At 33.1% G+C, this 26,296-nt stretch overlaps 3 protein-coding genes across 4 annotated transcripts; 2 read left to right on the forward strand and 1 right to left on the reverse strand.

Annotated features, from left to right (window-relative positions):
- Positions 1–3,807: 3,807 nt before the first annotated feature.
- On the reverse strand, positions 3,808–14,802 carry LOC120155468 (protein transport protein Sec61 subunit alpha-like). 2 transcript variants are annotated; one of them, XM_039167022.1, is made up of 7 exons: positions 14,698–14,802; positions 13,503–13,860; positions 12,825–13,052; positions 12,293–12,647; positions 12,080–12,207; positions 11,793–11,928; positions 3,808–3,867 (listed from the first exon to the last, which is right to left on the reverse strand). In XM_039167022.1, the coding sequence occupies exons 2-7, from the start codon at positions 13,844–13,846 to the stop codon at positions 3,823–3,825; spliced, it is 1,236 nt and encodes a 411-aa protein (XP_039022953.1). In that variant the 5' UTR covers positions 13,847–13,860; positions 14,698–14,802; the 3' UTR covers positions 3,808–3,822. The 2 variants fall into 2 exon arrangements, with proteins under 2 accessions (XP_039022953.1, XP_039022952.1); XM_039167021.1 differs by lacking the exon at positions 3,808–3,867 and adding an exon at positions 11,017–11,353.
- Positions 14,803–16,997: 2,195 nt separating this feature from the next.
- Positions 16,998–18,248, forward strand: LOC120155440 (cysteine-rich repeat secretory protein 55-like). Its single transcript, XM_039166993.1, has 3 exons — positions 16,998–17,427; positions 17,586–17,994; positions 18,136–18,248. Exons 1-2 carry the CDS (start codon positions 17,063–17,065, stop codon positions 17,776–17,778), a joined length of 558 nt encoding a protein of 185 aa, XP_039022924.1. The 5' UTR covers positions 16,998–17,062; the 3' UTR covers positions 17,779–17,994; positions 18,136–18,248.
- A 768-nt stretch (positions 18,249–19,016) lies between these two features.
- LOC120155441 (ubiquitin domain-containing protein 1-like) lies at positions 19,017–22,468 on the forward strand. Its single transcript, XM_039166994.1, has 4 exons — positions 19,017–19,256; positions 20,262–20,384; positions 21,887–22,006; positions 22,165–22,468. The coding sequence occupies exons 1-4, from the start codon at positions 19,220–19,222 to the stop codon at positions 22,227–22,229; spliced, it is 345 nt and encodes a 114-aa protein (XP_039022925.1). The 5' UTR covers positions 19,017–19,219; the 3' UTR covers positions 22,230–22,468.
- Positions 22,469–26,296: the final 3,828 nt, after the last annotated feature.

A 26,296-nucleotide genomic window follows, 5' to 3' on the forward strand; every position in this document is an offset into this window, starting at 1 on the left:
GATCCATAAAACGATTAAAGTCATGACGAATATAAGAGCAAATTGCTATGACATGGGAGCATGGATACTTTAGAGCTTGAAAAAACCCACAGTCACATCACATGTCTTGTAGATTAACTCTAAACGAGTTAGTTTCAATCCCTTGAAGAGTTCGTGGCATTTATGTGACACAAAATAATTCATGATTTCGAGAGAAGCTAGTTACAAATATTCTATTTGAAGCAATAATTCTTTTTTGTAGATCTGTAACTAATCTTAGGTGATAAACATGACCGTTTTGCATCCAAGTTTGAGCTTGTCCGTCGAGATTGGCAAAAAGTTCTCACAAAGCAAAAATAGGTCATTTTAACCAATGTTGTAACTGGTAAAAGTCGTGCCCCCTTTAAGATCGAATTGATAGCCTTAACCAAGTTGGTCATCATGTGTCCATATCGATATCCACCATCATATGCATTTGTCCACATTTCTTTGTTGATGAGGATGCTATAATTGTATCCTTGCTCATTTTTCCATCATAATTCTTAAAGCATGGACTCAAACGTATGAGGTAGTTGTTCATAACTTGAGCAATTTTTGTAGTACTTACTGTTTAGTTCCCATAAAAAAATGAAATTCTACAGAAATAAAATTAAGAAATATGATATACCCAAGCGCACAAGTAATTGGCATTCATCATTTTTCTTGAACTTTCCATGATAGTTTACGACAATATGTTGGATACAATACCGATGTTGGACATAGGGTGGTTGCCACATTGTACCCAAAGAGTCTATTATTGCTTTGATCTCAGCTCTGCAATTTGAAATGATAGATTTTTTCCCTCGTGACAACATGAAAGCATACGTTTTTAGGAAAAACCCAAGAATATGTATCTTCTCGTTCAACAAGCGCAAAAGCAACTAGAAGAATATTGTGATTGTCATCTTAAACAACTTCCAATAGTAGAACTTGTTTGTATTTTCCATACAAGAATGTCCCATCAATCTAGACCACGAACTTGTAGTATTTTACAACATTAATGCACTGTGGGTAAGTCCAAAACAACTGGTAAAATTGGCACCGATTGTGTAGCACTCGATCATTGTTGTATGCATTACAAGTTTTGAAGTCCACTATTGTCCCAGGATTCAGTCTGTGCACTACCCTAAACCAACTTGGTAGTCCATTGTAGGATGAATCACACTCACCGTGTAATTTTTTAATGACATTATGCTTTGAATTACATGCTTTCCTGTAAGAGATTATGTACCCATATTGAGACTGTATAGCTAAAATCATCTCAACAATAGCTATATGGGAGCTTGCTTTGACCATGGGCATGATGGCTTGGCAGATAATTTTAGAGTCCAAGTTGGGATAGTCCTAGTTGATCCCTCTATCACAATATATATGAGGACCTTTGTTTACTGTTAGTTCGTATATGTTATTTTTTCTCTTCTTCTTCGATACACGAACCATCCAGTTACATCTGTTATCACATTGGACACATTAGCATACATATTTTTTGGTGGTGGATCGGTCGAATCTAGATTGAACAAAATTATGAATATTATAATTTTTAATAGTAATTATCACTTTTTCTTTCGATAGAAACTTCATTCCAATATACAACTCACCATCACAGACTGATGAATTAAATCTATAGTCTCCAAAATTAGGCATATCCATAAATTACAGCCTATACATTGCACCATAGTCAGCTTAATACATGTGTGCTAGAGGTTTGGTGTGTACAATAGTTGTGGAAACTTCATATACATATCATCATTGGAGTTCATGTTGAATTGTGATGATTCTGGCTCAACGAATAGTCTAGTCTCAGCACCATCTACACCTGGCTTATGAAGAGGTTCTTCTGGTGGAAATGAAGGTTCCTCTGCGTGGTCGATATTTAGGTCAAACAAGCTGGTAGTTGAATGTCTTCCCCTTGAACTTTAAGCATTGTGTCAAATGGGTATTGAATAAATTCTTGTGTCGATGGCATCCCTATATTCAAGTAAAAAAAATTGGCATATGAATGTCTTCCCCTTGAACTGAAAGCGAAATTGCCATAATGATTGTTTGTAGAGCCACCTCGATAGACGTTGTAACAAGTTGCTGATGAATGTCTCCCCGTTGAACTTGATGGGATGGTACCATGATGTGGATTTCCCATTATGATATTAAAATCATTACACATTAGTTAGACTGTCAACTTCATCAATTTGTTAAGCTAGCCCATAGTGGGAGCATAATGACATACCACAAACTACAATCACTTCAACAAATGTCGCATGCATCTGCATATCGGCGTCTGAATTCTAATTCTGAGAATCAACCATCATAGCAACATCGCCATCATTGGAGAGTTCGAACGATGTAAAAGTTAATGGAAATACTACTGTTGGAAATTTATACTGAAATGAGAACAATCTTCTAGTACTTCTAACATGAACCTTCCTTAAAATTTTAGTAATCATCTCCTCAAGAGTGCTGTTTCTCTTGAAGGATATTATGACATAATGATTTGATTCGAAGACAACACATGTATCATCTTCCTTAATTTATCTATCATAGTAAACAATAGCTGAAATACGCCTCATTTTTAAAGTTTTAAAGATTGAGTCTTATATTTGCAAAAACAATATATTAAATACGCCTAATTAAATAAATAATATACGAACTTAAAAATAAACTAATGCTAAAACATTTTAAAAAAATTCATAGTAAATTTCATAACACAATTTAACATTGTTACTGTATCGAGAAAATGTCTCGATATTTGATTTCGCCTTCCATTTTATATTAGTACAAAATAAAACAAAATCACTAATACAAAAAATTTTGGTCAAATAATTAAATATAAATAAATATAATAATAAATAATTTTAACTTCTAAGAACTTAACTTGATATAAGGAAGAATGTGAAAGTAATTTTGGTGTGATTTGGTGTTTGCATTCGAAGGTATTTATAGGGGATGGGTGAGTCGTTGAGCTTTCAGGATGGTGATTCGTGCCTTCTGTCGCGTGTCAGTTTTCCCCGCGAAGGCGCTGATGGTGATCCACTCTTTGCACGCGTGGCGCCAACTCGGACGAAAAACCAGGGAAGATGTGGATGGTGATTCGCGGCTTCTGTCCATGTCAACAAATGGGTGTTAGATCGGTAAAATTTGGTCAATGAATGTCTGACATGTAATTATTGAATGTTTGAGTGATTTTTGGGTAAAAACACCTATAATTCATGTACAAATTAACTGCTAATGAATTTCATTTTTAAATGATTGTAAATTTATTTTATTGATTTATATCTTTATTTTATTTTAAAACATCTTAAGGACTAGTTTGAACATTCAGCGTCGCCTAAAGCGCGATATAAATGTTGGTACAGGGGAACTATATATGGTTGAAAAAAAGGGTCCTGCATGTGGACAGGTGGGCAAATTGATGTCATTGTTGAACAAAAATGTAAATAATGCATGCATGTACCAAATAAATACACACCAATGGCGATTGCAATAAACTCTCATCATCTATACGCATGTAAAATCCCACACGCAAAAGTTCACAAACATCAGTGACAAAAACACACTTGGTGCATGCATGTAAATTCCCTTGCGAAACATGCTCAACCAATTCTGAAGATTTACAACAGGTATTAGACTTCGTTTTCTAAAGTTTTATAATTTATTTCTTGATATAAAATCTTATATTCATCTCTATTTATACGTGTGTATTGCTTATATGTATTAGGAGGGAAATGGTCATGCAGGGTAGTTCAAAGGGAGAGAGAACAGGCAGAGCAACATTTAATGAAGTGCTAAAATGTTAAGGTTCAGCTCTTTCTATAAGCTTGCCTCACGATGGCAAGACATAACCATTTGTTGTTCCTGCAAAATGGCAAATAACACAATCAAGGAGTTATAGAACTCCAAAAACGAACATCCTGCTCAATTAGATGGGGAAAATACAGTAATACTCCCAGAAGCAAATGAGTAGATAAGACTAAAAAAGTTGTTATAATTATAACAATCCGAGACAATACAACGAACGAAATAATACTTAAAACCAAAATGAAATGTAGCGACAAAATCAAATACAACCAAGAAATATATTCGTAAGTCTTTCCATGGTGATTCAACAATTTGCGGCAACAGAGGATCAACACCTCGGTAGAATCTCATCGCAAAATTTGTGAGTACGTGAAACAAGAATAAAATAAACACAATTAATAACATGAAAAATATTCTATTAAATAATATGAATAGAAAACAAAAAATATATGAATTGTAATAAGTTGAGACCTGCAATTACGCAGTTTACTTAAGACAGATTTTCGGCCACTCCTTGGTGCTTGAGATCTTTGGCCGTATGTCTCTCAGGATACAACAACGAGATGATCAACGCACACTAGCACAACTACCGAGATCACGAACTATTTATTGTCTTCGCCTATCACCAAAAACTAGAGAAAGGAATTCATTTGAATTGGTTTTTGAATTGTGTTTAACCTAGTAGGTTAACACGGTATTTATAGGGAGTTCACATTGTGAACAATTGAAATTTGTTGACCTAATGAAACATTAATGAGAATCAAATAATTAAGCAATTTCCAAAATTACTATTTTGATTAAAGGAACCTTCTAATATTTATCCTTTTAATTTAAAAACATCTTTTGAAAAAAAATATTTTCTATTTGAGGAAAATATCTCACGTTACCCACATCGTTCATGTCTGCACATTTACGAACCAACAATTGGTTCTAAATTTTCATAAACAACGTTTAGATCAATTTCTCATTCAAAGATCTAAAATTATCAAATTTTTCCAACAAAAGTTCACCAAGCTTACTGCAAGTCACAATGGGACAGAAACAACACGCTGGCAGCAACCGTGGTTGAGTGTGTTTCCCATCTTGTGCTACATTCTTTTATGATTGAGTGTGTTTATGTATATTGGGTGCTTCATTATCAAAAATATGTTATCTTATTTATCGTATTTATCGATGTGTGCATTTATCGTGCACCGAATCGAAATATGACTATGTATGATTTACGGTATTTACTGTAATGACACACATCATATATTGAGCAGAGTTTGTGAAGGGTAAGAATTATTGGTTTACAATTACCAAATAATAGGTTGGTTCATCTTTAAAGGATGATAAATTCTAATTACCGATTTATAGACTGGTTTATCCTTAGCGGATGGTAAATTCAATTACCGATTTACAGGTTAGTGCATCCTCGTAGAATGGTAATATCCAATTACCGAATAAACGTACGACGATGTAGATGAGAGAGTGGTTTGTATTGCATACATGTTATATTTGATGTTGTATGAAAATGTCATTTCTAAAGTATTGTATACCGTGAATTAATTGTATGTTATATTTTGTGTGTTTGACCCGTACTTAAAGGACACACTAAGCCTCGTAGTTCATCTTTTAATTTCCTTACAGCTCATTCTTTAATTTCCTTACTTTCAAATTTTCTTGAACGTTCGAATGTTTTGATACTTGAAGGATCGACTAGCAACATATTTTATTATACACAATACATTTTCACCGGACTTTTATTTTATATTGAGACTTTTTCTTTAGACTTTTGAGATATTTATTTTGAGACTTTGTACTATTCATTTTAGCTTGCATTACTTTATAATTATGAAATCTCATTATTTATTTAAGAATTTATTAATGGTTGTTTATCTATTTTACAAACTATTCTTTATAACCGTTGACTACGTATTTATGAACTTTTAATAGCACAATTTCTAAAATTTGGTCGAACATCTAAGACGATTAAAGGGATTACAAATTTACATTCCGTAAATCTTTAAAAGTTTCACCTGTATTTCCATAACAAGAAAAATCCTATCATATATTTTTCTCCCAATACTCGTACACAAATGCAGTCTTTGATTGGACCCTTATCTAATGGTTAGTTCTTTACCACCGCTCATAATCTAAGTTGGGTCTTTGATTAGACCCTTATCTAATGGTTAGTTGTTTACCGTCACTCATTATCTAAGTTGGGTCTTTGATTGGACCCTTATCTAATGGTTCGTTTTTTACCACCACTCATTATCTAAGTTGGGTTTTTGATTGGACACTTATCTAATAATTAGCTTTTGTTATAATCATCGATATTTAATTTATTAATAAATTAATTTGGATAAAAAATATAAAGGTAAGAGTAATACTCTTAATTTAATTTACTCCATTTATAATTGTCAGGATTCGAATCTTTAAATTTACGTAGAAATTTATGTTTCATTCTATTAAACTAACCGATTATTTCTTTACCATTGATAATCTAGATTTGGTCTTTGAGTGGACCCTTATTTTATGCAAAGAAATAGTGCATTTTCGCACGTAAGATCTTACGGAAAGTATAAATTTGTCTTACTAAATTGGAATTCCAAGTTTATCGTTTTGTGCATTTTAAAATTAAAAAAATTGATTTATTAATTAGCTTACTTTTATTTAAATCAATTTTTTCATTAAATAAAAGTAAGTTTGGTGCCGGACCCGGTGGGAGTTTACGGAACAGTTATTTTCATTAAATAAATTATCCTAATTGTGAATAATTTGAATTTTTTAACCTAATGAAACATTAATGAGAATCAAGTAATTAAACAATTTACAAAATTATTGTTTTGATTAAAAGAACCTTTTAATATTTATCATTTTAATTTCAAAACATCTTTTAAAAAAATATTTTTTATTTGAGGAAAATATCTCACATTTGAGTTAAAATATTCGCAATCCCACGAAGAACTAAACCGGTTCGGACATTCACGTTACTCACATCATGCATGTCTGCCACTTTTGTTGTTGGTTGGTGTTCCGGCCACTAATTTTTTAATTAGTTTACGGAAGGAATCGAAGGGTCGAAGAGTCGGATCTACCTAAACTTACTTACTTGGATATGGTCATCAAAGAGAGTTTGAGTTTGCATCCGGTGGCACCCTTATTAATTCCACATGAGTCGACGGAAGATATCACCGTTAATGGTTATTTCATACCGAAGAAGTCGCGAATCATGGTGAATGCTTGGTCGATGGGGCGAGACCGCAAAGTATGGTCGGACAATACAGAAGAGTTCTTTCCAGAGAGATTCGAGGATAGCAGCATAGACCTTAGAGGACATGATTTCCAATTCATCCCTTTTGGAGCTGGCCGAAGAGGATGCCCTGCAATGCAATTAGGACTAACCACAATGCGTTTAATTATAGCTCAGTTAGTCCATTGCTTCGATTGGGAGTTGCCCGATGCAATGTTGCCTAATGAGATCGACATGACCGAGAAGTTTGGTCTCACAGTGCCGAGGGCTAAGCATTTACGTTTAAAAAAAACAATAATTATTTATATTATTAGTTTCATTAGTCTCGAAATAAATTATGTTTTACACATGTATTTTATGTTTCATAAATATGAGGAGGATTATAAGCATGTGCTTGAAGAAGGTCCTTGGATAATTGGGGGACATTATTTAACAGTTCGACAATGGTCACCTAATTTAATCTTGTCGATGATAGTTTCAAAAAACTCATAGCTTGGATCTGGCTTCCTAATTTGCCTATGGAATATTATAATCCATCGACTTTAGCTAAAATGGGAGCTATTGTTGGCCCATGAGAGTTGCATGTGGTTGGTCGTCAAATGCCATCGGTTCATCATTCAGACAAATGCGCGATATGTGAGATAGAATTCCCGCCTTTATACAATCCATTTTTGCTTGCCTCTCACCAAAAAATGAGCAAAGCCCCGGCTAAGAAAAGAGAGACGGGGCTAGGGAGGGAGGCTTCGTACTATTTCATCCGAGATGGCAGGCAAGGAGAGAATGCGAGCAAAGAAAGAAAGGGATTCAACGATTGATTAATTGCTCTGTCTCACTCGAGATGCATTGCCTCTAGCCAGTAGAGATCTTAGTTGTTGTTGAGTGACCTTCAATCCAGATTTTCCTTGCAAGCTGATTCCCTAGCTTTTGAATAGGTGCTGCAAATCTTTATGTATAGAACCTGCAACTATATTGATTAGTAAGGAAAGGTCTTCTATGACAATGAGGTCATTCAAGCATTTGGGCTTGCTTTGATGATGGGTAGGCTTGCCCTTTTGTGGGCTTTCTTTCATTGAAACAGGCCCAAGTCACTAAATGTTCTCAGAGAAAAAGCTTGAGAAGGAGGATCAGGTCAAGAATATCATGTTCAACTCTCTGCTGTGACATATTAACAATAGTTTATCTCACATAAGCATCTAAGTTAGGGTTGGGTGCCTACTTTTAGAGCTTTCTATGAGTCCCCTGATTTTATTTCATAAAACCAATACTTACGGACCCTGGCTTTATCAAACCAGTCTTTCACCCTAGAAAAAGAGTAAAGTCCTTCTTCACTCTAAGTAGACCCTGGAACAGACATCATAGTTCTTCCTGTTGTTGAGCTAGAACCCTAAACATCGGCTGGTACAGGCCTATTAGTCCCAGTGAGCCCAAGGGTTAGAACGTCTTCGGCAAAGGGATATGACTTCTATTCGGGAAAGTCCCTAAGTTCTTTTATTATCGATGAGGCATATGTGTTATATCCGGCTAAGTCCCTAATAGGAAAGTCGAGCAAAAAAAGTTGAGAAGAAAGAGCAGGTACGACACCGAGAAGAAAAGCCTAAACTTTGAGGAAGAAGTCCGATACTAGCTTCTTATGAGTTTGCTGAGGTACAAGCAATGGCTGTGAGAAGCGGTGCGAGAATAGAAAAGGTACCTGAGGGAGCGGGATTTGATGCCCTTTCTTCTTCTAGGTTTGAACTATGATAAAAGAACTTGGATACCATTACTTGGGTACTCCACTTCCTTATTTACCAAGTTATGACTGAATGCCAAAATTATGTCTCAAAAATGTTTTAGTATTTAAAGATTTTTTCGCTAAAAATAGATGTTCAATGTTTTCAACCTTACATTTTTAGGTGTTCGACCGTTATCCGTATTAAAAATCTTCGTTAAGCAATACGTATCCTGTTTTGATAAATTTGAGAATTTATTTAAAAAAAACAAACAACAGCTCATCCCCTCCCCTTCTCCCTTCCAACTTCCCTCTTCCATAGCCTTCGGTCAACCAGTTGTGACTGTCACCGCCACCGTTATTAGTACTGACATCGACCCTCAATGAAAACCCCGTTGGACTTTCGTCGTAATCTATCACTATTTGTTGTGGAGAAGCGTTTAAAGGTTCGTCGGATCGTCACCGTTCTTCGTTGATTTCGATCGATTTCGATGGCCATAAGTCACATCACCACCACTATTCGAACCATCGCAATTTCGATCAAAATCCAACCGTTCAACGATGATGATGATGGCCAGAGATGGCCTACAATGGTTGGTAATAGGTTGAAATGGGAAATTTTAGTTTTTTTTTAGGGTTTTTTATAATTTTGGTAAAAGAAAATTGGGGTTTTTAATAAATAAATTAAGCTTTTTTTTAAAAAAAATTATATTTTTATTATTAAAAAATTTAAAAAATATAACAGTAGGCACATAAAAATATATCTGAGAAAACGTTAAGCACATATTTTTAACGAAAATCCTTTAGACACTCAAACATTTTTTAGGCGTAATTTGGCCACTTATTTTTGTATTAATAATTATTATTACTAAAATCTGGGTAAACTATACTAATGGTCACTAATGTTTGAGTAAGTTTTCATTTTTCTCACTAAAATTTCAAAAGTAACAAATCGATCACTAATGTTATTTATTTATAACAAAATGATTACTAACATTATCGATTTGTAACAAAATAGTCACTTTATCATCATCCCCGTTAGATTAATGATGTGACAACTTTAACAAAAAGGATAATTATATAAAGATCAAACAAAAACTAACCACTTTTTTTTTTGGGAATGAAAGGATAAAACAAACTTTTTAGATGATATACTTAAATGTTTAGTAGTAAGAGAATTATATATTTTATTTCGGGAGGTAATTATCGTAAGAAATTTTGTCTACGAAATCACATAGATTTATGTGATTTTGTGGGGTGAATGTAAATCTATAACATTTTTTTAATTATTTAAAAAAAGAAATAAAATTACAATAATAGAGTTTGACACTCAATTTAAAAGAAAAACTCTTAAAGTACTGAACAAATTAATAAGAAATTTTCTTTATTTAAAAAAAATGAAAGCCTAAAAATATTTAAAATATTACTTGAGCTTTTTGTATATTTTCAATTCTTATTAATTAAAAAGTTTAGAGGGAATATCAAACTTTGATTTACTTTGCTGTAATTTTTATTATTTTTATTTTATTTGAAGATATATAAAGATAGAGTAGAAAATAGTTATAACTTATGATTTGAAAGGAATAAAGTCTTTATATAGGGTTTCTTTTTATTTATTTAGGCCGATTGCAAGTGGTACTATCTATTTTATATAGTCTTTATATCAAACAATAAACATTTAAATAGTCTATAGTCGGTAGTACTCGAATCCGATATCTATGGGGATAACGATCATTCCCTTAATCATTGAGATCATTTTTTTTGCACGAACCAATTAGCCTCCATGGTAAAGGAACTGTTTTTATTTCTTGAAGACCTGAGTTTGAGCACCATAGATGACATGGGTATGAGCTCATTATCAAAAGATTAAAATTTATCTTTGAATAGATACGGATTTGTCACTTACCCAATCATAAAATGTATACCCACCATTCATAAAATGTATGTATTTGCATCCACTTAGTTGTGAAGTGATACGGATCCCACAAAACCCACCCATTAACTTTCCTATAACTGATGTATAATTGTTAATGAATTTCATTTTTAAATGGTTAAAATTTTGTTTTATTGATTTGTATCTTTATTTTAAAATATCTGAAGGATTATTTTGTACATTCACCAACAGCACGATATAAATGTTGGTACAGTGAAATTATGGTCGAAAACCCACTAAGTGCATGCATGTAAATTCCCAAGTGCAAAACATGCTCAAGTCTCGACCGAAACAAGCATTAAACAGACGTCTTTAGTTTTACTATTATCTTTGAACTACCTCTGAAATTACTGCAGTAACAATACAAAGTAAAGAAAATTCTGTTGCAAGGTATATATGCTACTATTCCTTCAGTCAAAGCCTAAGCTCACAATCCAAAGAAGCCAAGCTCACTGGCCTTCTCCTTCTCGAAAGTCTCAAAATATTGATAAATGATTGTGACCGCAAGAAGTATGCCGGTTCCTGATCCAATTGCTCCCATAAGGTCTGCCAGAACTGTGAGTGCACCGATGCACATGCCTCCGAACGCAGCAGCTGTGGGAATGTAACGGTTCAGCTCTTTCTGTAAGCTTGCCTCGCGATGGCCAGGCATAACCATTTGTTGTTCCTGCGAAATAGCAGACAAAAAATGATTCATCAAACGCTAAACGAAGAGTAATGGTACCTCAACTGATGAACTACATGCATAGCATACTCATCTTCCTAGTTCCTAGTGTACTCAATCATCCCAGGCAGGGACTGCGAAGTCAACTTTGGTATGATGGCTTAAACCTTAGAAGCTCAAGGAAAAACTTACCACATTATTTCATTAAAAGAAAGTGCACTCATCCAAGTACAGATTCCGCGCCAGCTATAATTATAATTATAGTGTTTCAACAAATTAAAAAAGTACGTAAATTATGCTTTCTGTTTCTGCAAAAAAAGGTTACTCCAAGTTTTGAGCTCAAAGTTAAAACTAAAACTTACAATTATAAAGTGAAAACACAAAAGCAAGTGTACAGAAACAAAGTAAATCTAAAGATGGATTTTCAGGGTAGATCAAATACCCTGAGCTGCTTGGCAACATCTCTAGCAGATGACCCTGAGACTTCGATCCAAGTTTTTGAGAACAGTGCACATGCTGACAACATAAACACGAGATAGAACAACGCATGAAAAGGATTGGCCGCTATATCAGCTAAGCTGCAAGATAATATAGCAAGAAGAGTCAGCATACGTTGATAAGGAAGATTCCCAAATTATAAAGTTATTAACCTAACTGAAGTGTTAGCACTAGAGACCATGCTGGAAAAGATATACTATATATTTTGAAAATAGTAAAGGCTCAAATCACCTTGATGGTGCGGTGATATAATATGCAAGGCCACCAACAGGAATGGATTGACCATTTGAATATTCAGATTCCTTCCACTTGCCCAAGAGATTCACAAAGAAGTTTCCACTGTACCTTCTGTACAGTAACTGCAGAGGGATACATGATTAGATGCATCATATTAAAAAGCAACAGACATAGACAGTCGTATGTATACAAAGTAAACTCCAGTACCTGAGAGATGAAGTAAAGATTTGTAACAAGAGCGGAATGTAGAATGATGGGCATGTTAGAGGTGTAGAAGAGCTTGATAGGATATGATCCCTGCTGTCCACGGGCATTCTTTGACCTCACAGGCAAAACCACTCGGAACCCTTGGAAGTAGATAACGATTAGAAAAATCAAGACTGTAGCAAGCAGATTTGTCACATTTGGAAGATTCTGTCGATAAAAGGCTTCTCTGAGAGCACGAATCTTGTTATCTTTAGTTAAAAGATTATGGACAAATGCAATAACGGCTCCTTCAAACTCGGCACCTCTTCCAGAGTTAATTGTAGTGGGGCTAAATGCCTTCCAGATTATGTTTTCACTGCATATCAATCAAATCTCTTTAGAGTGTTAACAGTTGTAATTCTACCAATGATTTCACCATGGAACAGCACTCAGCTACATAATATCAGTAGTAAAACCATAAGAATCCTTGGGGAACTTTTTTTTTAGTAGGTTAAGAAAGCAAAGATAAGAGTCAAACACAACAAATGCTCACCAGATGTTTGTTGCAATGAAAAGGGAAATTCCAGAACCCAGACCATATCCTTTCTGAAGAAGTTCATCCAGACACATGACAATGATAGCAGCAAAGCAAAGCTGAAGGATGATGAGAATGGCATTTCCAACTCCAAGTTGGCCAACAGTACCATACATCCCAGAGAGAACATAGGCAACTGCCTCGCCAATGGCTATCAAGATACCCAACAATTTTTGCGCACCATTTCTAGAAAGAAAAAGTACTCATCATACATAATTATACATCTTGGACACTAAAGAAGCAATTTGCATCATAAGGAAAATAAAAAAGCAACCTGACTGCTTAGCAAAACCTCATAGAGGTAAAGCATGAACACAGGTGCATGCATGAGTAATGCACATGATGCACACCAAAAGAAGCTCTCCTGCATGGAGAAAATATTACATGCTCCACGAGACTTATCATAACATCATTTTAAAGCACAACCCTGAAGGGCAAGAATCAAGCTGCTATCATCAGCAAAGTTTCTGATTCTGTCAACCAATAACCTTAAAAGTCTAATGGCACTCATGAAGCCATCAAATATTGAGCAACAGAGAGCCAACAAAAAAGTAATCAATCTTCATTCGGTGACAATAGTTACCTGAATAATATAAAAAAATAGAAATAATGTTCACGCCCTTAATAGATACTTACAAAAGGGCACGATCTTCACGGACATTGTTGTCCACTTCAATGATTTTTGAACCAGCCAGAAGTTGCATCACCAGTCCAGACGTCACAATGGGAGTGATTCCAAGTTCCATGACAGTCCCACGACTTGAAGCGAGAATAACACGCATCCAATAGAATGGATCAGCACCAGTTGTAGAATGTATGCCATACAGTGGGAGCTGGCTACAAACCAAGAAAATGAAAAGAGAGATCACGGTGTATATGACCTTCTCTCGGAAGGGAACTTTCCTGTCAGCACTCTGAACTTCAGGCAGGAATGAAAGAAAGGGTCGTACAAGATGAAGCACTCTAAATCCACTCCCCATCTTGTTTTATCCAACTGTAAAAGAGAAAAACATATATTAGTTAAAACAGAACAATACTGTCAAACATCTCAAAGTAGAACAGTATCTAACAAGAAACAATGGAGAGGTAAAACACTACACACCAGCAAATTTTATTCTATTCGGGAAATGAAGAGAGAGATTCAAATACCGTTGACAAAACTTTTAATATACATAAAAACTCCTTTTTGATTACTCATTCTCGTATCCATAAAAAAAACAAATTGCCCCTTTCAATTTTATTTGACAGACACAGCAGTTTCACAGTTGAAATGAACATCAAAACAGAAATTCCATAAACAAGCATACATCAGATAGCTGTATGAGCAAGAAGCTCCAAAATCCTCAACTAAATTAAAGGAGTTGCTCCTCTCCAATAGTTTCCAACCAAAAATCTTCAATGAGCTCATAAAAAACTTCACCTAAACAAGCGGTATCAAACGATCTAAAGGTTCCACTTTTAACTGGCCCTAAATTCCAAACAGATGCACGGGAATAAACTACAGATTTGGAAAGTACTGGAAGGGATCTAAACTCAGAAAATTGCTTCAAATCCTCATTTCCTTAAAACAACTAATCCTTAAACTAGCAAAAACCTTCCAATTTTCATTGAAATTTACAATAAAAATATTAAAAAAACAGAAAAAAAAATTCCACTATACACAGAAGACCCTAATCAATATCCATCAGCAAAATTAGATCTTTAAAAGAACAAACAAATCACGAGTAAAATATCATTAATAAAGCTAACAGAAAACAAAGTGAAGCAAAAAATATGAACTGGTCATCATCAACAACAACAACAAAGGTCTATGAACAGAAATAAGACTAACCATACGCACTGGAAATGCAGGCTCCGTGAAACTGTGCTGGCGGGGTTTTAAGGATGGTTCCGTGAACGGCTCCGTTATTGTTGTTTAAATACACACACGACGTCGAGCGAATGAGGATAAGACGCGTGGACTGTGAGAGTGACGTGGATAGGGAGGCGGCAAGTTTGACCGGGATAACTGTCAAATTTGTCAAAGGGAAGTATTGTAGTACTTGGCACGTTCATTCATTTTGGGATATTATATTTATAATCCCTAATTTGGACGTTTTTGTTAAGAAATCTGATACACGTAAATGTATTGTACCTTTATTATAGATTTTTTACTCAAATATCATAAAATAATTAATATAAAAAATCTATACAAAGTTTATAAAAAAAATAAAGAAATATGCAGAGTGAGTATGTGTTAAAGATATAATTATATGATTTAAGTAATGACGACGAGACATATATTAGTTTTATATTCAATTATTCAATAAATATATGTTTAAAATGTTATATTTAAATACTTAAAAATCTCATATATCTAAACAACGAGAAATTTGAAAAGTTTATTGAAATTTAAGTATTTAAATATAATCTTTTGAAACATATATTTATTGAATGATTAAAAATAAAACTAATACACTAATCATCATTGTCGCTTGATTTATGCTTGTATAAATGTATATTTTTGACATGCACTATACATATTTTTTTATAGAAATAACTAATTTTATTCGAAATAGAAAATATCTCAAATTATAATAAAGATTTATAATCAAAAGCATAAATTAAGCACATAATTAAAAAGATTTAATATAATCATTGAAACAAAACTAATAACTTAATATCACATAAGGACCATACAAGAAAAAATTAAATCTAACCAATAAAATCAAACAAAGATAATTAAAAACAGATTTGATCGCAACAGCAAACAAACCACAAAAATGATCAAGCTATTGAAAGACCATCGACAAACCGCAAAAGCAAACTTGAGTGACTTAAAAAAAAACTATTCACGAACGCAAATTGGATATCCAAATCCAATCTGAGAATCCAAAGTAAGAAAGATCAATAAGATATCAGATAAGCGCCGCGCCATATTAGTCAAATGTGACGATGTCAAATCCACTCTTAGGAAAAAAAGATTACTAAAAAGGGTCAAAGAACCGAAAAAAATACTAAATAGCATAAGAAAACGTGTTATAAAAATAGATAAAAACGTACAACACAGACAAATTTATTGAAAATATAAAAACAAAAGAAAATAAATATATGATATAGAAAAGAAAAAGATAATAAAGAGCATCGGTTGTCGGTAAGTAATATTAAAATTGACGCCATCGCCTATCAATAAAGACGAAAAAGAAAATGTATGAGCGACACACCAATGACACAAAACTATGCTTTTTTTTCTAAATTACTTTTAGGGTAAAATATAGTAATGGTCACTGAACTTTTCTAAAGCCTTCTTTTAGGTCCCCTAACTTTTAAAACTTGCAATATGATCCCTCAACATTTAGTCCGTTTGCAATATGGTCCCCCAACAGTTACGTTGGGGACCATATTGTAAACGGACTAAATGTTGAGGGACCATATTGCAAACAGACTAAATGTTGGGGGATTATATTGCAAGTTTTAAAAGTTGAGGGACCGAAATGAAAGCTTTAGAAAAGTTCAATGACCATTACTATACTTTACCCTTCATATTTTATTTAATTATTAAAACTTAATTTATTTTATTTTATTAAATTAATCTAATTTGACATGAATCAAATTAGGTATATATATAAAATATCTAACAAAGAACACTTCTTTCCTTAATTAATTAATGAATTGTATTAAGAACGTTCCAAAAGTTACCATTTACTATGAGTTGACTTGAACAAATGTTAACTCTCTTTTTTATTTCGAGAAATTGTTTGGATTTAACTTGAAGACGATTATAATCATATCAAAGTTCACTCTCAACATCATTGAGTGGTGGATCAATTTGTCTGAAACTTACTATTCTAAATTGAAAAGTTGTTCTTATCTTGACAATTCGTTTTAATTTATTTATCTATGATGAAAATAAATTTAAAAGATTTGTCCAGATAGGTGACACGAGGACAACCAATGATTTCAGTCAAAATTGACTATTCTCTCCAAATATCTCATGTAATTAACCTGGTTTTCCTCCCTGATTACTTGTTTGTATACCGGTATCATATTCCTACCTTTTTATTATTTTCATTTATTAATTTATATATACAGTTTATATTATTTTGTATAAAATTCCATTATTTATATGTTTCAGATGTCAAATATTCTTCCATCTTTGTTTTAGCGACAACAACATGAAAAAAAGTATTCAAGGTTCAATTCCAGATTAGAGAGCTATGGAGCAGCTTAGAATTTGCATTTCCTTGACAGTAATGTGGTGGCTGCTGGAAATGGCTGCTTCCGATCCACAGACCTATCTGCTCAACCAAGGGTGCAGTCGATTCAACGTGACTAGCTTTTCCGATTTCTCGAGAAACCTAAACAGAACGTTGACGGAGCTCCGAGGGCAGTTAGAGAACGGCATGTACTTCGCGGTGGCTCAAGAAGCAACGGGTTCGGACCCGGTCTACGCCATGGTGCAGTGCAGGAATTACATGTCTAGACGAGACTGTATCTCTTGCTTCACTACTCCTTCGTCGCAAATCCGAAGCTGCTCCGCCGCTAACGGTGCCCGTATCATCTACGACGGTTGCTTCCTCAGGTGTAAATTTGCTTTCTTTTAGCTACACTTACATGTTTAAATACCATCATATATTAATATATGCATGTATATTCGATGGTTACATAAAGTCATGAACCACTTAGACTAAACCTTGAAAGAATCATCCATATTTATGCGTGCTTTTCATTTTCGTTGAGGTACGAGAGCAACATGTTCTACCAGCAAAGCACACAAGAGGGACACCTTGGGAATTGCGGGAACCGCTCAGCATCGCAGCATACTATTTTCGAAACAACAGTGGGAAGGCTATTAGGGAATCTTGTAAGGGCGACGCCGAGGATCGATTCGTTCTTCGCCACGAGCAACGAGGAAGTGGCATGGTTGGTGTAAACGGCAATGTAACAGCGTACGGGGTGGCGCACTGCATGGAAACCATCGACGAGACTGGGTGCAAGGCATGCTTGGAAGTGGCTTTGGACAACATTCAAAGATGTCCGCCTGATTCAGATGGTCGAGCAGTTGACACGGGTTGTTTCCTAAGATACTCAGACTCCCCCTTCTTCCCTGCTAACTACACCGTTGAACTTAGGCCCTTCCTCAGAACCAGTAAAACTAGATCGGATCGGTCTAATCAATTGACCGATTGATACAAAACCAGTTGTCTGTCCACTCGGATTTATATTATTTAATCGAATCAGTTAAGAATTAATATTATTAACATGAATTATTGAATTGTATTATGCGCAGGAAATAGAACTAAAAGGAATGTTCTGATTGGAGGACTGTCTGGAGGTGGAGGTCTCCTCCTGCTTCTAACTTTAATATTGTTTTGGGTCAGAAAATCAAGAAACAATATTGCAGTTCCCCAAGGTAACATAATATAATATATTTTGTGGTTAAAATATAAAATAAAATCTCAATTATGTGATTAATTTTTTAGGGTAAAGTATTGTAATGGTCACTGATTTTTTCTAAAGCTTTCATTTAGGTCCCCCAACTTTTAAAACTTGCAATACAATCTCCCAACATTTAGTCCGTTTGTAATATAGTCTCCCAACAGTTACGTCGGGGACCATATTGTAAATGGACTAAATGTTGAGGGACCATATTATAAACGGACTAAATGTTGGGGGATTATATTGAAAGTTTTAAAAGTTGGGGGACCTGAATGAAATCTTCAGAAAAGTTCAGTGACCATTACTATACTTTATCCTTACTTTTATGAGATATCTTTTTCTATTCTACATATTTATTCTTTTTAGATAAAATTTATATAATTCTAAGATTTGTAGTTATGAATTATAGTTTAAATATATAAATACATAATTAAAAGAATAAATATAATTTGAGGGCTTCCTATACATTTAAGCGTGATAAAAAAGAGTAAAAAAGTTTTGAGGACTTAATTGTTAGAAATTAAAGCTAAATGGATTTGATTTGTAAAGTTGAAACTTAAAAGGATAAAATAAATGATTGGAAGCCCAAGAAAAAGTTAAAAAAAAATATTAATAAAAGAAAAAACGAAAAATAGTCACGAAGAAGGAACATGACAGCCAGCCACCACTCTTAATCGATTCACGATTATTATTATATATTTTCTCCATTTATTACATAATTATTTATTCAATCATCAATCAAATTTCTCCTTTAATTCAACTCACCGGAAAACAGCTGCCTTTTTTTATCACCGGAACACATTTCTTCTCCTTTTCTCTCTTCTCATAACAAACTTTGACTTCAATCAAATTTCAATGAACAAGAACTTGCTTTGAAAAAGAAACAGAAATTTCCTTTTTTGGGTTTTGGTTTGGGGTTTTAGAAGAAAAGCAGAATGGGATGTGCGGGATCGACGCCGGCCAAAGGAGACGGTGAGGCTTTTTGACTTTGTTTGCTTTGGTCCTTTTTTCTTGTTTGGTTGCTACGAAAATCGTTGGGAAAGTTGGAAGCTTAAAGAACAATGACAACATCTGTGAATTGTTTGAGCTCGAGAAAACATTGAGCTAAACTAGTCAAATTCTAGATTAACTGGTAAAAGTTTCTGATATTTTCTAAGCAGCTAAAAGGCTGCCGCTTGAATTTCATCTACTTGTTTATTTTTGTTTCAGAAAAAAAAAAGGAAAAGAAAAATGGGTCTGAGAGTCGTTAAATTTGAGATGATTATTGGAATGTTTGATCATTAGCTTGCTATTAGAACTAAATTTGTTTCCCAGCTGTTCTGAATTTTCTAATGTTTTCCATTCAGCTCTAAAATAAAGAAATATGGCATTTTGGAGTTGCAAGAAACTGAATTGTTAATTTGTTTATTACTCTGCCATTTTGCTTTTGTATTGAGATTCAATATATGTAAATTTGGAGATCAATTATCAAATTATGCAACAAAAAGAGGAAGAAGAATAAGGAGGGGTAAAAGGCCTTCGCTACATGACATGGGCTATATTTAATTATATTTTCATTCGTGTTATCGTAATATGTATATCGGTGGATCAGCTTAGCATAATTCATAATCATATAGGAAACTTTGCCTCGGTCCGAAGAAGGTCTCAGTTTGGGGTGAGGAGAAGGGATTGTAGGTATTGGATTCTAATCTCGAACTTGCTGAATTCCGCCTCTTAATGGTGGCTATATGAATCCGATGAATTAAGCTCCGGATTCATATCATGTGGGAAAATTTTATCCTTGTAGTCTGAGCTCCGAGCATGCTATCTTCAAAACAAGTAGTGCTTGTGTATCTTGGTGGTTAGTTTCTTGTTACCATCTGTTAACTAATTAACTAATTCTTCCTGGTAAACATGCAATCTGAACTCACTCTTCTAGATTTGCATTTGAAGCTTATGTGTAGTAAATGACACAGTGAACTCTTTTGGATCCAATAGGGAATGTGAAAAAGATCCGGAAGCCAAAACCTTGGAAACATCCTCAGCCGATAACGAAGTCTCAACTTGTGCAGATGCGTGAAGAGTTTTGGGACACCGCACCTCATTATGGTGGAAGGAAAGGTAATTGCTACCTATAACATAGAACCACTAATGATTCTGTTACTAGAAATCAACTGTTAGGTTCTATGCATAAGATTACGAGTATCTATCCATGATTATCAATTTTGTAAGTGAGAAGAAATTTTGTTGATCTTGAGTTGACCAAATAGAGAAAACTTTTCTTTTTTACATAATGAGTCTGGGGAAACTCAGAAAATGCTGAAGCACTGAGTGAATGATCTTATAAAGGCAACTAACCCACCAATATGCTTAGCTAGTCATGTGGGGATCTGTTTTTATGGAAAACTGAATTAGACTGAATTGAGTTATGTCCTTTCAAGTTGGTTCTGAAGTCAGACCCGGGATTGTAAATATAAAATCATAACTTAGATACTTGGATTCATGCAGTGATGTGTATTCTTGTACATCCGTTAAGCTCCTCGTCCCCCATATGTAACGTTAAGAGCTTGGATTATCTGAAATATTCCTTAAGAAAGCATGGGAATCAACTGAAACTGAAAAGTATAGACTGCGCAGGCCAACCCTTTCACTAATCAGGCTACTTTCAATTTTTATATCCCAGAAGGAAAATAAAAGGAAAACCGAGACAAAGATGTGAATGAACAGCTGAAAATCTTGTGATTTTGGAAATTTAGACCGATCTTGGAATACAAACCAGTCCGTTATAACATGAATTCTGAGAGGGTTTAACTATACATTAAAGATAACTTGTTTTAGTGTTGATTGATGAAAGTAGAGTTATTAATGGGAACTCAAGGTCTCATTCGAAGGTTCCCCGGGTATGTGATTGTCAAACTAAACATTGGTATTTAGGAGATTCTGATAGCAGTGTCAATTCCCTTCCCAGTTAAATACGCAGGCAGAGTAAGTTAAACCGAGTGAAAGATGACATAGTTTATAACTCTTATGCCACTGGTGTTTTAGGAAAACAGACTTTTTGGTTACACTTTAATCAAAACCAGGTCTTACTGAAAGCTTACAATGTTATTTTGAAAATCAGTAGACTAAGTACGAACTCTCAGTACCTAGTGACAGCAGTTTAGATTCTAATTGTTGACTATGGTAGTATGATTGCAAGATGGATGAATGTCTTCCAAGGGAGGAAAATACAGAAATAGGATATGATTTTAAAAGAAATCAAAGAAAAGAAGGGGAGAAACTTAGGGGAGTTTAAATGCAATGGAGAAGAATAGAGAGAACCAAGTAAGAAACTTCAAACAATAAAACCATTTTAAGAACAATTAGGAGTAAATATCACATGCTGTATGTTGTCGATTTCTTTTCTCAACAAGAAATCTGGGTTCTTTGCTAAAATGCTATGAAGTTTTACCGTGGAATTGAAACATTAGAACTATATGATTGAAAGTGAATTCAACAAGTATGGTTTTCTTAATAACCTTCTACTTCTGGTAAAGCATTTTTACTTTTATTCTGCATAATGTAATTAGTTTGCTTTTCTTATCATGGATTTGGATCGTAATTGTCAACTTCGTTGACACTAGAGATCTGGGATGCACTTCGAGCTGCTGCCGAAGCTGATTTAACTCTTGCTCAAGCTATTGTGGACAGTGCAGGGGTCATAGTGCAATCTGCTGATTTAACTGTTTGCTACGATGAAAGAGGTAAATCTACTTTGTTGAATCAAACATCGATAAATGATTAACCTTTTGAGCCGCCTTCAGTACCTCTACTATTCAACCTCCTTGAAAATATATAACTTAGCAAGCACCACATTTTCCAGCTTGAAGTTTATCCTAACTTTTCCAACTCTTTTTTACAGGTGCCAAGTATGAACTACAGAAGTATGTCTTGAGTGAGCCAACCAACTTGATCCGAGAGAGTTGAAAATAGAGAGAGCACAAAATGCAATGAATGCAAAGGTTGAACGTAAATCATGTACATTCATCTTCTTTGAAACCCTTTATAAACTTTAGGGCCGCTCGTTTAAGTTCTGTTTTAACTCGTGTTTACTTTCGATGTCCACTAGGTTGCTGTAAGTTTCTCTGATGAAAATGATAACATCGGTTTGAATCAAGAAAGATGTCAGAGTTTTCCTCTGGGCATTGATAGGCAAAAGGTTGTTTATTAGGCTTTTAATGTAGAAATGGTTGTCGTTTGACCATTGTTTGAACTTGGAAGACTATGTATAACATTTTAACTAAACGAATTAAGTATACCGAATCGAATCAACAGGTAATCTGCCATGAAAAACTATGGTATGTGACGTAAAGAGAAAGAAACAATAAATTTTTCACATGCAACTTCAAAATTTTGTTTGTATTATTTTCTTTTGATGCAAGCTTCAAATAACTGATTTGAAAGGTTGATTTTCCATTCACAATCTTTGCTTTTGATATCAGCTTAAGGGAAGGCTCTACTCGAAAAACCGATTTTTTTTTACTTGACTTGACTTGAAAAAATTTAACTCGAATTGATTTCGAGTTGTAATTTCATAAATTCGTCTCGAAAAATTTTATGTTTAAATCGAGTTGTAAAATATAACTCGAATAACTCAAAATTTTTAGTAATTAGTGGATTAATTTTCAAGTTAGAGTCGAAGTTTAAGTCAAGTCCCTCGATTTTGTATGGTATATGTAAGTTAAATAGGAAAAATAATACGAAAAAATATATATGAACTGTATATGGTTATAAAACACCATTTAAATTGGAATGAAATAATGTCATAATATTGTAAATATTTACAATAAAATTTAAATAAACTCAAAAATTTGACTCGAATTGACTCAAAAAATTTCAACTCAACTCCGAGTTATAAAACGGGACTCGTCAACTCAAATAACTCAAAATTTTGTAACTCGATTCGATTCAACGCTCACACTTGACTGGTCGACATTGATGATGTTTACTTCTGGATATCCAAATTTTAGATTCCACAACCATGAATAATCTTTAATTTCATACTTCATATACTTATCTTTTCTCGATGTTAAAATGATAAAGAGAATTTTTTTTGTTATCCTTTCGGTTTTAGGGTTTCGTACTGATTAATCCGGAGCGATTCGTGTCACACAACTAGTTTTGGTATATGAATCTCCCAATGAGAATTTTCTACATACACAAAGACTCGAACTCATAACCTGTTTAAGCGATATTTAACTACTTACCCCTTAAATTAACCCATTGATATAAAGAAATAATTTTATACACAATTATATATATATATATATATATGTGGATTTTATTATTATTATTATATATAATATATTAATTAGACTAATATAATTTTCTTAACATAATTCAGACATATTTTGGTCACTAAACTATTATTTTTTCAAATCATAGTCGACCTTACGATTTGGTTTTATTTTGATCACTTACAGTTAAAAAAATTAAGAATGGTGTTGATATGTCATTTTTTAATTATTTTTTAATTATGACGTAACATTATCTTATGATAATATGTCAACATCACCGTTAATCTTTTAAAAATTAATGACCAAAACATAACAAAAATATAACATTAAGTATGATTTAAAATATATAATAATTGAATGGCCAAGAAAACTAAATAATAAATGGAGGACTGAATAACTATTTTACCATAGGGGACTATAGCCTAGGTAGGCTTGGACATAGGGTACTGAATAACTATTTACTATATTTAATTTAATTTAATTACTCGATTCATGATGATCGTAAATATACCCGTTGAAAAATATTTTAGAAAGAAAACAAGAGTTTATATGACAATTTTTCTTACATAATGTATTTGAACAATTGATTTTCTCATATAATGAGATTTAAAAATTATTATTTCATTTAGATTCATCACTATAATACATCATAGAAGACGTTTGGATTATCTGATAATTTTTCAATAGACATTGCATGATGTCTTTAAAAAGACACCATTCAAATTGTGACGTTATTAACTTGTGTGCATGAATGCATCATAGGAAAAAATGTTAAATTTTTTGTAGGTCTTCATGAAGACGTCGAATGACAAGTTTTTTATAATGCTGTAGAAACCACTCTATTTAAGAAAATAAAATGAGAATGGTCATTACACGTGAATTTTTTTTCTACAATATTATTTAGATAATTTGGCCTAATTTATATTTAATATAATTTTATTATTGTAAAAAATCTTTAAACAGGGATGGTATGAATGTGAGCACCAAACTAACACATGAGTGAATATTTAAATGAATTTGTCAATAATCGACTTTTAGATATGCGATTTAAAATAGATATATTTATAACTAGTAAGTTTATATTCATTTATAATCATTAAATTTAAATAAATAAATAATTTAGATTTAATTAACAATTATAACACATAAATAAATACCTTCGGGTTAGAGTTTAGAATTTAAGATTTAAAATTTGAGATTTGTGGCTCAGGGTTTGAAGTTTAAGATTTTGTATTTAATAAGGTTTAAGTTTGAGATTTAAGGTTTAAAGTTTATGGGTTTGGGTTTAAGGTATATATATATATATTATTTTATTGTGAGTTAAAGAAAAATTTGTTTATAAATTATTTTTTTTTATAGAAATCTGCTAGTTTTACTTAAAATACAAAATATTTAAAATTACAATAAAGATTTATAAGCATAACTGTAAGCGTAAACTAAATTATAATTATGATATTTTCCTATAATCATTGACACAAAAACTAGTCACTTAAATCACACAAGAAAAAAAAAGAAATGATAAAAAATCTAACAAATGCTCGAACAAAATAAAGATACAAACAAATCTGACTGTATCGACAAACGAACCACAAAAGGAGATATAGCTACTGAAGACCATCGAAAATCACAAATCAGAGTCAAGTGACGTGAGAAAACTATTCAAGAACGCAAAACATGTATTCAAATTAATCCGATGGTCCAAAGCAGGGAAGATCAACATGATAACAAAAAAATGTCATCTTGATCAGTTGTGGCGATGCCAAATCCAATCTTGAGAAAAAAGATAAACGAAAACAACGATAAAAAAAATCGTAAGTTACCAAAAGACAGAGAAAAACATGCCACAAAGGCATAGAAAAACAACGGCAAAAAAAGGTAAGCTATTGAAAAACAGAAAAAAACGTGTCAAACTAATAAACCAGAAAAACGAGAATGTATCTCAAAGGGAATTAAATACTGTTCAATTCTCATACATGAAATTGATTCATTACTAACTTTCAACTAAAATTAAATTAGCTAAGCATGATATGATTGATCATACTTAATATGTTTGCGAAAATTGATAAAAGTTTAAGTAAAAACAAAATTGCAAGAAGGAAACTTTTATAAAATAAAAAATAAAGTAATAAAGTAAAAATAAAGATAAAATGATAGATAGCTCCTAAGCCGGTTATTTATAAACTGCTAAATTCCTAAAAATAACAAGAAAATAAAATGAAGATAATCCAAAATAATTCAAATTGAAAAATAAAATCTTTGAAAATCTCCTCGGATTATGCTGACTAGGCAAATTGAATTTTTTTGTGTCTTCTAAAAATTATCACGTTAATTTTGCGTAGTGTCCATGTTTATAGTCGTGACTAGAAAATAAAATAAAAATTACAGAATATACCATTTTACTGTCAATTTCAATAGACAAATTAGTGCACAGAAAATAAATAAAACTCATTCAAATCAGCAACGAAAATTTTATAAAGTAAGAGAATTATCAACAACAACAAAAATGTCAATTTCAAGCACTCGAGTACAAAAACTCTCCAATTCTTTGCACTTTCAATGCCTTACAAATCCAATACTATCTAATTATGTTTTGTGAATTAATAAAATAATCACGTGCAACAATTTTAATATACGGTTAATTTTAACCCTCCCTTTCAGACATTTTTTTCTCTCCACCTCCAAATTAAGCAAAAACTTCTGCTTAAAGCCTTAAATTTGCTGCAGATATTTTAGTTTATCTATCTTATTCGGTCTTCT

The sequence above is a fragment of the Hibiscus syriacus genome, unplaced genomic scaffold, assembly GCF_006381635.1.
Source record: "Hibiscus syriacus cultivar Baekdansim isolate YM2019G1 unplaced genomic scaffold, ASM638163v2 tig00111191_pilon, whole genome shotgun sequence".
Classification (NCBI taxonomy): Eukaryota; Viridiplantae; Streptophyta; class Magnoliopsida; order Malvales; family Malvaceae; genus Hibiscus; species Hibiscus syriacus.

Bases quoted from the DNA above. Each gene is read 5' to 3' on its own strand.
- LOC120155468 (XM_039167021.1), bottom strand. From the start codon at position 13,846: ATGGGGAGTGGATTTAGAGTGCTTCATCTTGTACGACCCTTTCTTTCA. The intron at 11,929-12,079 runs GTGATTTGAGCC...ATTATCTTGCAG, and splicing joins TATATCACCGCACCATCAAG to CTTAGCTGATATAGCGGCCA. The intron at 11,354-11,792 runs GTATTTGATCTA...GCTATTTCGCAG, and splicing joins ATGTTGCCAAGCAGCTCAGG to GAACAACAAATGGTTATGCC.
- LOC120155440 (XM_039166993.1), top strand. From the start codon at position 17,063: ATGGAGCAGCTTAGAATTTGCATTTCCTTGACAGTAATGTGGTGGCTG. The intron at 17,428-17,585 runs GTGTAAATTTGC...ATTTTCGTTGAG, and splicing joins TACGACGGTTGCTTCCTCAG to GTACGAGAGCAACATGTTCT.
- LOC120155441 (XM_039166994.1), top strand. From the start codon at position 19,220: ATGGGATGTGCGGGATCGACGCCGGCCAAAGGAGACG. The intron at 20,385-21,886 runs GTAATTGCTACC...CGTTGACACTAG, and splicing joins TCATTATGGTGGAAGGAAAG to AGATCTGGGATGCACTTCGA. The intron at 22,007-22,164 runs GTAAATCTACTT...TCTTTTTTACAG, and splicing joins TGTTTGCTACGATGAAAGAG to GTGCCAAGTATGAACTACAG.